This window comes from Lepisosteus oculatus, chromosome 6, assembly GCF_040954835.1.
Source record: "Lepisosteus oculatus isolate fLepOcu1 chromosome 6, fLepOcu1.hap2, whole genome shotgun sequence".
In the NCBI taxonomy this organism is placed as follows: Eukaryota; Metazoa; Chordata; class Actinopteri; order Semionotiformes; family Lepisosteidae; genus Lepisosteus; species Lepisosteus oculatus.
The window spans coordinates 56,190,425-56,202,446 of NC_090701.1; the positions used below are offsets into that span (position 1 = coordinate 56,190,425).

The 12,022-nt window shown below is 39.6% G+C and overlaps 1 protein-coding gene across 7 annotated transcripts in view; it reads left to right on the forward strand.

Moving 5' to 3' along the window:
* Positions 1–12,022, forward strand: part of ptprma (protein tyrosine phosphatase receptor type Ma) — a 238,809-nt gene that overhangs the window by 211,349 nt on the left and 15,438 nt on the right. For all 7 annotated transcript variants that reach the window (XM_069191608.1, XM_069191610.1, XM_015353612.2 and 4 more), the window contains 2 exons: positions 6,054–6,090; positions 10,458–10,555. In XM_069191608.1, the coding sequence (XP_069047709.1) occupies positions 6,054–6,090; positions 10,458–10,555 (135 nt within the window). The remainder of the gene's footprint in view (positions 1–6,053; positions 6,091–10,457; positions 10,556–12,022) is intronic.

Genomic DNA, 12,022 nt, shown 5'->3' on the forward strand with positions numbered 1-12,022 from the left:
TTAGTTTTCTTTCCCTTTCAATTTTGAATAACTAAATGAGCTCTCAGGAGACTTGACGCAATTATATTAATGATATGCATTCAGTGTTGTGGTACAAACAAAATATAATAAAGTAACCATGTTTCAGCATGGATTCGTCTGAAGAAGGAATTGTGGCAAGCAAAAAATATATATCAGTCTCATGAAGGAAAAACCGAAATAGTTTTTGTTTTTTCAACAAAATGTGCAAACCCAAGTTGTTTTAAACCCTTGGAGATAATTGTCAGGTTTCTTCATAGTAAATGTATGCAAAATAACAGTGTAGCACTGAGTATGCATTCTCATGAAAGGTCCTTATACCTCTTTTGGTGTTTTGCATGTAAAACATCCTTATATTTAAGCAAATAAGTCAGAGCAAAAAAAAAAAAGCTGTTAGGTTATACCTATAGGACAAGTCCCTTGGATAACAATGACAGTATTTTCCGGTGAAGGACATTTCATTTTCATCCTACTGTAAATGTCCACAGTTAAAAACACCACTTCAGATAGAAATATATTTGTCACAATAGACACAATACCAAGACAATTGTCAGGAAACTAATATTTTTCACACATTTCTGGTACTTTTCTGGTGGTGACCACTGGTTACCTATGTGTTGCCCATTGCAGGATGATATTTGTGATGCAGTATATGGGAATGCCTGTTTCCCTTCTATACTGTTGTCTATTTAGTGTCCTGATGGAGGGATGCTCCACAATAAATCATACTCCTGTACCATCTCAAAATGATGCACAGTGCATTCATGCATCGGTGTAAAATTAACATATCTTTATAATAATAATTGCTTACAATTGTATAGCACTTTTCTGGACACTCCACTCAAAGCTCCTTACAGGTAATGGGGATCCCCTCCACCACCACCACCACCGTGCAGCCCCACCTGGAGGTTGTGACGACAACCATAGTGCTCCAGTACACTCGCCACACACCAGCTCTCAGTGGAGAGGAGAACTCTCTACTGAGGCCTATGAGGCCTAGTATCTATGAGGCCACTTCATAGATGGGGATTATTAGGAGGCCATGAGTGGTAAGGGCCAATGGGAAATTTGGCCAGGACACAGGGGTTACACCCCTTCTCTTTTCGAGAAGTGCCCTGGGATTTTTGCCACAGAGAGTCAGGACCTCAGTTTAACGTCTCATCCAAAGGACGGCGCCTTTTACAGTATAGTGTCCCCATCACTATACGGAGACATTATGACACACATAAAATGCAGGGTGAGCGCCCCCTTCTGGCCCCACTAACACCTCTTCCAGCAGCAACCTCAGCTTTCCCAGGAGGTCTCCCCTCCAGGTACTGACCAGGCTCACACCTGCTTAGCAGTGGGCTGCCAGTGGTGAGCTGCAGGGTGATATACCCACAGGGTGATTAACCCCATAGGGGGTTTTCAGATATACTGTAAATGCAAATCAAACAGAGTGCTGGAGAAAAATCAAGACTTTCCTGCAAAATGTCACCTACAGTATGTAAAATGTAATTGCCAAGCTGTCCCGGTAGATCATGTATTTTTTGTGCTCCACGATTCATGATTTTTGTTTTCTACTCAATGATGCAACAAAAAAATTGACATCATAGTAGTGTGAAAATGCACGTCAGTCTTGCACTTGATTGGGAGTAGAAATCCTGTCTCATCACATGCACAAATATGGTCATGCAATTACTCAAGTAGAGGAAGATAATCATACCAGGATGTGTAGGTGTCTTTTGTGCTAGAATAGCCCCAAATTTAATTTTATTAAATATTAAATGGTTTCTCATACATGTTGACAGTGGTTATCATTTGCATTAGAATAGCATTCATGGTCATTCAGAGAACCAGTCTCAAGACTATACTATATTCTATTTTTGAAAATAGAAATGTATGCTAAGAAGGTAACAATGTGTATAACCTCTACTGCAGCTTTATTCGAGGAAGAGCATCATTGAGAATGTAGCCAGAATTATTTTTAGCCATTAAGAATAGACATAGAAGGACAATACTGTGGATTCCATCTCTTGTAGATGTGATTAATGTAACCCAATAGGAAACTTCCAAAAAAAAGCATGCATTACATGTAACAATCCCTTGTGGCTTCCTTGATGTACAGCAAAGTAAGCAGGTCTTGGTACAGTATGTTGGAAAGGCAGTTTGATTTTGGCCCTGTATAAACAGGTATCATTAATGGTTCCCTGGTTTTGCTGGTGTTAATTCACTAATGGCTAACTCTGCAATGTGGGAAAGCTTGCTGTGCAGTGTTGAGCTGATTCTCCACCTCCCACTGCTAATGTTGACAAAGTAAATGTTATTTTCATTTTCTGACAACAGCCTGGCATGATGCCACATTTGCAGGCAAGCTGTTTGCATATTTATGTGCACAACACTCTTTTTCCTAATGCAGTGATTTGCAATCACTTGTCATTACCAGACTTTACAGTTGTCTTCAAAGTAGTGTGTGAATGTATAATGCAGGTGGGACATTTCCTAACAAATGGAAGCCGTTAATTATTTACACCAGCCTTTTGCTATATTGCACATTATGTTCAGAGAGCTTTATGTTTCAACACTTCTCAAAAAGGTAGGGCATGCTGCTAGATAAGAAGACATGCATATTAAAGAGTCTTTAACCTGACAGAAAATTGTTTTGATCTCTGTTGCCTGCTTTTCTGCAGGCGTTGTGACAGTACTAAAGTCATAATAATTCATTAGTATTTTGTGTAGTCTCAGATTTTCTTTTGTGCTTTGTTGCAGCCTTTCTAAATGAACTGTTAATACAACCCACAATTAAATGTATTGTAATCTTTACATTTCATTCTAAACACTGTCTCAGCATTTTAATCGTGGTACCTACTGTGCATAGAAATAACCCGGAAACATGAGACCTCACCACCACAGGCTTCAGATGATTTTTTTGACCTGAAATGATTTGTAATAAAACCCAGGAGCTGTGTAAGGGAATGGTCGTATTGATTTAGATGCCAAGAAATTGGAATGTGAGAATCTTTTAGTGGATACAAAATTTCTGTCTATATTCTTTTGGTTTTCTCAGGGGTTTGAAATGTGGACTACAATATTTTGCTTTTGATTGACTTACAAGGTTTTAGAAATGTCTAAAGTAGTATGTTTTATCCAAGTGTGAAAAAGTAAATGTATACAGAATGAGTAGTTCAAAATGTTACCCAACGACAGGCCACAGCACTGGGTTCCACATACTGTATGTTCACCCCTCCTGTTCAGGATAGCTTCTGTAGCCCTCTTTACTTCTCATTTTAAAAGATTCCGATGTTTCGTTTTTGAATAGCAGTTGTTACATTTTAAGCCTGGTGATTTGTGGATTTGCAGTTTTATTTTCAAACCACTCCTCAGTGTATCGATGACAAATATTGTCATTAAAGAACGGGGCAAGACAGACAAAAGAGTCTAACTTGTCCAGGTGATTTCAAGGGTGATGGTGATGTACAGTAGAGTCGAATTAATAGTAATGGAAATTATTTTCTTCACGGTGATGGATTAATAGTTTCTTGTAAAATCACCAATTAATGCTATTTATTTCTTTGAAGGCTGAAAAATAATAAGCACCGCAATAGGAACACAGCTAACTAAGCTTACAAATTAAAGTTTGCATAGCTTACTGTGTATAACATTCAAAAAGGCATTACTTAAGTGTAATGTTTTATATATATAATTTAATTCATAACACACTAAAGACATGCATGAGCAAAGAAAGAACTGGTACTGTAGAAGTGTTTTGTTGCTAATCCCAATACTCAAAAGTGCCTTAGAGTAATATTCCCCTTGTCCAATATATTAGATGGTTTTCTAAAGATGCTTTTGATCTTTGTAGCTGTCTTAGGTGTGAACTCTTTAACCTTGGATGTATTGATAGTTCTTAGATTATAAACATCATTTATGGTGAATGTTTTTGGATATTACATTTTAGCTATTAGAAAGCTGGTTAAACATCATTACAAAGCAGTCTCCTGTTACTTTGTGTCCATCTAGTCACTTTTCATTTCCTTTTCCATGAAATGTCTGGACCACAATATGCCTTTAAATTCCAGTATATTTGGCTTGGGAGCTCCACCACTGTTTAGAGTGCTCTTGCTTGATTTAAGCCTTATTGAAATGCTTGAAGTGTGCCACTGGTAGCACGTTTCTATTGAACATTGTTTCCAACAATGTTGGAGGAGAGGGAGTGAGCACACAATTTGCAATCCTAAAAAACATACAGTACACGGGCTTTTTACAGAAACCTCCTTGGAGGTTCAGCTGTACTGGTAATATTTTTAATGGCCTTTTTTGTTCAGAGGGTTTTCTGATGTTGAGTCTCAATAAATGTATGCTGTAATGTACCAATGAGCATTCCAGCACAGAAGTTGGAGACGTGGAGACGTTGATGTGCAAGTCCACACTTGTTTTAATTTGCGTTTCACTTTGGGGTGCGGGTGCTTTAACACTGTATGCATACCTTAACTCGAGATATTCTGTTAGAGGTGCTTTTCTTGATATACAGTTGCACAGGAGGCTGTGGCCAAAGCCGTCGCCATGAATCCACTGGCACATTATTTCTGTGAATTGCTTGATTAGAGCGTACCGTAAAGCACGGGCGCATGCATATGTGAACCAGCCAGATAAAGAAGCAATTAAAAATACAGAATATAATTCAATAGCTTTAAAACCCCGGAGACCTAAAAGGCGAAGTTTCCTATGCGGTTGTCCTTTTTTTCCCATTTTGGAAACATTAATTATAGTTGAGTTAAATTAAATATGGTAGAGAGAGACATGAGTGAAGAGACAAAGACAATTGTTTAGATGCACGGAGGGGAATTGCATTAATTCTTAATGCTTCATTTCTTTGCATATTACTCTCATAAGAATACAAGACATTTGACAAATAAAATTTGAAGGGATTTACGTAATCCCTGAGAGATTTAGGCTGTTGCATTGATAAGCTGTATATACTGCATCTCGGAAGGTATCCATCGTATGGGAATGTTTCCTTTTTGCAATATACAAAAATGGGTTATAGAGCCCAATATCCATTAATTTACCTGAATTTTCTAAAATATAGTTTCAGCCAGTTCATCGAGGGAAATGTTTCTACTTTTTTGTTTTCAATGTTATTTTATGGTGGAAAGGTCTGACGTGTATAACAGGACATACCGTATGAACATTCAATCATTGTAGCATTGTTTTCGTTTATTTTTTAGCCCAAAGTTGAGACGTAAAGACCAGGGCTTTGGTGCCAAATAGGGGAGGGTTGCACCTTGACTGATGATTAACGATGTCTCAAGCCTTTATGATTTGTTGTGTACCCAAGAGGATCATTTATGGTAACACACATCCTTACACCCTAATGCTAAGATTTCCTTGCTGCTCTTATCCTACAAAGTGTAGGCAGCTTTTGACCAGTCTCCTACACCAGATAGTAGCACAGACCAGCCCCGAGCTGGCAAACTCCGGGCTGCGGGGCCCTGACTTCACTTCTGTACTGGATCTGACACTCCGGGGGCCCCCTCCTGTTTCTTTTGCTCAGTCAGCACCCGAGCTAAACTGCAAGTGAATGCAGCTGGGATATCGAGAGTCACGGCAAGCCTGAGGCTTTCCCGAAAGCATAGTGTACAAGGCAGAACCGAGAGCATGCTGTCCCCAGATGGGAGGCCAGCCCATCACAAGGTCGGGGAGGGAGAGCAGTGTAGAATATCCAATCCTAGCTAGCCAGAGTGTCTCTGGGAGGAAGCTGCATGACCCAGTGGAAACCCACGCAACCACAGGGAGAGCACGCAGACTCCACACGAACAAGGTGCAGGTGGCAGGAGTCGAGTGCAGGATCCTGGGTCTGTGTGGCTGCGGTCCTCATCGCCACATCACCACGCCACCGTCAGTAAAGTCCTGTGCTGTAATAACAGTGACTTGTGCTCTGGAAACACGTGCTCGTGCTTTAATATCCATATCTATTCACCCAACAGCAGCAGCAGCTAATACAGTACATCTTTATTTTTTCTGAATTATCTTTCTCTCTTCCTCTTTCCTTACAGGGCTACCACAGGCCAAACCACTATATTGCTACACAAGGTAAGGCCCACCCCGATTACTTACAGCTGATCTTAAAACTCTTATCATATGGTAGGTTTTACCAAAGGTCTGTAGATGTACTGTAAATCTGTGCTTTACATGACAGATTGATAATTGTACATTACCTTATCCCAATAATATATTACAAAATAGAATTAGACCTTATCCTCAGCTGCCTGTGCTGAAATTAAATTTTTTTGTCTTGTGTACTGCTTAGGCTATGACACTTGCACAAAAACCCCCAGTGTTTATCATACCCCAAAAAGTGCCTCTTTTGGCCCCACTGTTGATGATGCTTTGTGCTGAAGTGGCATGTTGTAATGTTTTATCAGTACTTGCGAGCAAGAATGGTAAATAAATGGATTAGCAGTACGTTCCAGAGCACTTTGTTACTTGGTTAATCCTGCTGACAGATGCGATGTGAGAATCCGTTCCGAATCCCTCAGGGATAATGCTGATTGATAGTTAATTGTTGGGAAATTCTTACTGAGCAGCTTCCACACATTAGGAAGTGATGTGCGAAGGTAATTGTATGCGGCAAAAAAGGGGAAAATGTAATCAGTTTGTAATAGACTTGCAATCTGGTTTTGTAAACCTGGGAGTTACATAATTACCTGTTTATCAGAGCGTTGCCATCTTTCTCCTGTACCCGTCCTGTTTTAAATCCCCCACTGAGTGGTCACACTTCTGCTACCAGCACTAACATATGGGACCTGATCTTCACCTCTAATACCTGACCCAAATTATTTTCTACTTTGGTTTTGAAATAATAAATCTGGCTCTTGAGTGGTCCCTAGAGAAGTTAAAAGAAGTGCAATAATGAAAATTCATTGTTAGGTAGACCATAAACCAGAATGGCATAAAGCAAGTTTCTTTTTCAAGTTGTTTGCAATTAGTGATCAACAGCTTTCAAACAAGTACTTCACAGTAAACAAATGCTGCATTAACAAGCTGGCAGTCTTGGAGATCAAAGAGTCAAGGGCTGCAGGCAGTTCTGTAATTTTGGGTATCAGTCTGTTTGCAACACCATGCACAATATCCTAAATAAAAGTGATATCATTCTGATGATAAATGCAATGGCATTTACTTCATGACAGGAGCATTACATCTTTAATCCTAATGTGTCAAAAGTTTTGTAATCATCTTCAACTTGGAGTAACAGAACCCCCCAAAAAAGTTCGAGAAGTATTATCAACTGCTGGCATTATGGTGACCACAGCTTCAAGGAGGATTTGACACTGTGTATTCAGAGGAACAGTGGGGCTGACCAGTTTAATAATGCAGGAATCCTGTACTATCATTGCTTTTGTTTGATTTTTTTTGTAACAGTCTAAACGGGTGTTCTCATGTTTATACACTGAAATTCACAACACTGTTTTTCAGTTTGCACATTATGTTTCCATCTTTGGTGAAATCTGGGGTTGTCTTCATAATACCATCTCCTGGACACAGATTTTAACAACCTGATTTAAAATGTTTCTCTGCAATATAAATGTCATAAAAGTGAGATGTCCAATTTAGAAATATTACTTTGGCATATTTTCAGTTGCTGTGCTTTAAAGGGGATGGAAACAATTTAAAGCGCAAAACTGCTTAGGTATGAAGTTTTGTGTTTTGTAAACTTATTCCTAGAGATTTCATGATACAGAATAAAAGGTGTATGTATTTCTGCCCTAGGTAGGATTAATGCAAATCACCAATTATAGGTGGCTTGAGTGCAAAATATCACCCACTTTTTGCAAATGTTTGTCATTTAATATAGTGAATTATAAAACTGTGATGGGTTAAACATAAAATATTAATTAAGGGGAAATTGTTGCATGTGGCATCCCTGAACAAGCAGTAAGAAAACAAACTGGGACATCCATCCACCCACCCGTCTTCACTCCGCTTGCCCTGGTGAGGGTCGCGGTTTCCGCAGGCCGAGTAGATCAGCCCCGACCAGATTCCAGGCGCTCCCAAGCCAGCCGACAGATACAGTCCCTCCAGCGTGTCCTGGGTCAGCCACGGGGTCTCCGCCCAGTGGGATGTGCCCGGAACAGCTCCAGCGGAAGTGACCGGGGGGCATCCTAACGAGACGCCCAAACCACCGCAGTCGCCTCCTCTCGATCTGGAGGAGCAGCGACTCTGCTCTGAGGCTCTCTCAGATTGCCGAGCTCCTCGCCCTGTCACGGAGAGTCAGCCTGGCGGCCCTGGGAAGAAACCTCATTTCTTCCACTCGTATCCGTCATTCCCCACAGCTCGTGACCCTAGGCGAGGACAGGGACGTAGATCGACTGGCCAACCGAGAGCTTTGTCTTCAATCTCAGCTCCCATTTCACCCCCACAGACGGGTACAGTGCCCGCAGAACAGCTGACGCTGCCCTGATCCACTTGTCAGCGTAACTGTGACATTGAAGTTCAAAAACGTTTTGCAAAAAATGAGTTACGAGAAGCTGCTGAAATGCTCCATCGAAGATGCGTGTTCCTGTGTTATATTCACTGAAAGCCATACAGGAGAGGCAGCATTTCATGACATTTAACTGGGACCACAGCTGAGGCCTAAACCTGCCTGCTTTCAGTTCAGTTCAAATGTGGTAGGCATCTAAATGTATCTAATGGGAGTACTCTGTTCTCAAACTAAAGGTTTTCAGTCTTGATAATCAAGACATTTTTGCTTTGTGTGTTGAAATTTGGTTTGTGCCTTATTTTTTGAATGATTTGTCAATGAAGGATTTGCCTGTGACATGACCAGGCAAAGGAAATTAAATGGAGCCATTTGTGTTGATATCATGTAAACTTCCTAAATTTGGTAACTATCCTGAGGAATAATCTTTGTGTGTGAAGGGTTTAGAATCAAGTCAGTGAAGTGGAACCTTTTTAATACTTTTTTTTTCCCAACACCGTTTGCCTCAGAACACATTTGATACCATGTGACTTGTATTATGTTACTGTATAAATGTTATTTAAATTATTTAAATCTCCTTCCCTGTTACGCTGTGAGTGCCAAGAGAAAAAGATAAGGCTTGAGAAACTAAATCCTTTCCTTTCACCTCTTTTATCTGTTTGTCTGCTTTTCAGATTCTGTAAGAGTACTTTAAAAATCAATTAGAATCGGAGCATGAAAAGGTCATAAACTAGGACCCAGGGTTAAAAATGTATCATATTGGAGGCTAAAGCTAAGAAAGATATAAGATATAAGATTTTTCCCCATGCAGGGTACTTATTATAGGTTGACTGCTGTGCATCCAATGAGGAAATTGAATACAGTAATGAGAAAATTGCTTGCTTACACAAGTAGGAGACATGAAAGCAATTTTATGGCAGTAAGATCCCAAATTTTACCATACAAGTACTGGATAATAAGCTGTTTGTGTGAGCATGAATATGTAAGCTTGTTGAGTTGTTGTTGGATATAATTTGTAGTAGCTGAAGGTAATGTGTATTACCTCTCAAGGATGCACTGAGATTTGCATACTCTAATTAGTTTGTCAAATGTAATTTCAGATTATGCTCGTTGATTAAAAACAATGCTAATTGGATTTAATTATATTCATAATTTTATTCCCATCAATCCTGTATAAAGTTATTGCTAAGCTACACAGAAAACTGCATGACTAAAAATGAAACAAGAGGGACCCAATTTGTTCATTTCCACCCTTCTTTTAAATACTGTGCTTTGGCCATTTTTAGAATTACTCCAAAATTACACTCCCAGCTATAGTTCACAAGATTCAGATATAAATCCTAAGACGTACTTTCTGCCGCTTTCTGTCGCCCTCAAGGCTCGTGGAAATGCACTATTATTGCAAATTCAGAAATGTGAAGATGCCAAGCTGTGAATAATTTTTTATATACTGTATGTTATGATAAATAATCACCTGCAACAAGATGTGGTTCTTTTTGCAGCGCAAGGGAAATAATGTGAAGATTCTTTAAGAAATACCAGTTTAGTAAGGTTAAGGGTCATCAGAATGGACTATAGAAGGACCTTAATGACTTTTCTTTAGGGTGTTTCATTCACACGCATCTATATCTAATTAAATACAAAGATCTGTACATTTGTAGTGTTTTCTACGCTTGAAATTAAATGAAAATAGAAGGAAAAAGTCATCCTTGACTTCCCAAAACTGAGTTTTTTTTATGAAGGTTTTACTAGCACAGGTTGACTGTGCCTCATGTCTGCATTTGGTTATGAGCAGCCTGTTCAACAGGGGAGACAGTTCTCTGCTGTCAGCTATCAGAAGCCCCTGTCCTTTCTTCTCAGTGATTGAAGTTTTTCATTTTGTGATTTGAACAGGAAGAATAGAAGGTAGTGCTAAAAAAAACTGAATGAATGGTGCCTTTCTTTTTAACTAGCTCCAGCTTTCTCCTTTTTATCTCAACAGGGCCCATGCAAGAGACAGTGTATGACTTCTGGAGGATGGTGTGGCAGGAGAACACAGCCGTTATTATCATGGTGACAAATTTGGTGGAAGTTGGAAGGGTAGGTATCGCACAACGTGCAAAACTGAAAGCCGCATAAGACAAATTGGTGGCAGCTTCCAGGGTTATATGATGGAGAGAAGACACATGAGCTACAAATACAGCAAATCAAATGGTCTTCAACTGCAAATTAATTTTGTCACAATTATGGATTTTCTGCAGCAAGATACCAGAGGCTCTATATAGCTTAAGAGAGGATCTTATTTAACCCTTTACTTGGTGTCTGTATTACGATACACACATGGTTATTTGAATGTGTGTAAAAATGTAGAATATACTGTATCTGTATGAAGTGCTTTTTCTTTTCATTATTGCATGAAATGTTACAATGTTTGAGACCCAAGCAAATTTTGATTGTAAGAGGAGCTAACTTTTGAAATGCACTCAAAAACATTAGTTTTATCCCAAGAGATACTCCAAGCATTTGTTCATCCATTTGTGGAATTGTTTATTATTATGCAGTATATTATGCCATTACAGGTTTTAATTGAACTGTTATGATGAGGTCTGGCTCAAACATCCTTCTAAATGAGCATTTCACAATCATACAGTTTGCAATAGTTTACAATCAACACGTTTTTTACATATACTACTTGACAGTTATTTAAAAAGCAAAGTAAGAATTACAAAGGTTTATTTTAAAAGTAGAGTAGACCACATCATTCTGTGCATTATTATCAGTGGCGTCTTTGTTGTTGCCTGGTGATGCTGTCATTAGAAGCACCGGTGGCACGTTTGTTATTTTAATTGGTTCACTTCGGGTTTTTTTAATTAGAAGGAGGGGAGGCCTGAGCTTGTAGGAGTGCACCTGCAGCAGGATGACAGGGAAATTCTTATCTCTGGAAGCCCTTCATCTCAGCACCACCTGTCACTTCCCAAGTGCTGCTGCCTTTAATCAGCAGTCCAGGCAGCCCAGAGGCCTGGGCCCGTCTCCCACGGCCCCACCTACCCTTCCACACCAGCCGCGTAGCTGCCAGGAAGGCCTGTTTTGGACGGTTCTCTGCCTTTAATGAATCCACTCGAGATCTCGCCTAAATTTGAGCAGGCAGCCTGTTGCACGGCTGGTCACATCGCCGTGGTTTGTGGGGATTACAGACTCACTCACACTGATCCATCTGCCACAGTTTTCTGCAGAACAAAACAAACCCTGGGGATTTCCCGAAGGACGTTTTTGTACTGTTTTAGCAAATGTTTTCCTAACGAGTTAATTATTTATCATTATTGTAAGAACGACAGTCTTAAGAATCTTGCGCAGAATTTCAAGTACAGAAGGTAGGCAATAGTTAAATAGAATGTGTGGTTTGTGATGATCGACAGGGTAAAGAGTATTTCACTAATCAAATAGCAAATTATTTTTTTGTGTCCTAGTGTTACTCTTGCAGTAGACATTTTGACTTCAATGTTTATAGGCATTGTCGCGTGATACTGAAAACTCATTTTATAGAAGCCAGATTTAAAATTTGAATTA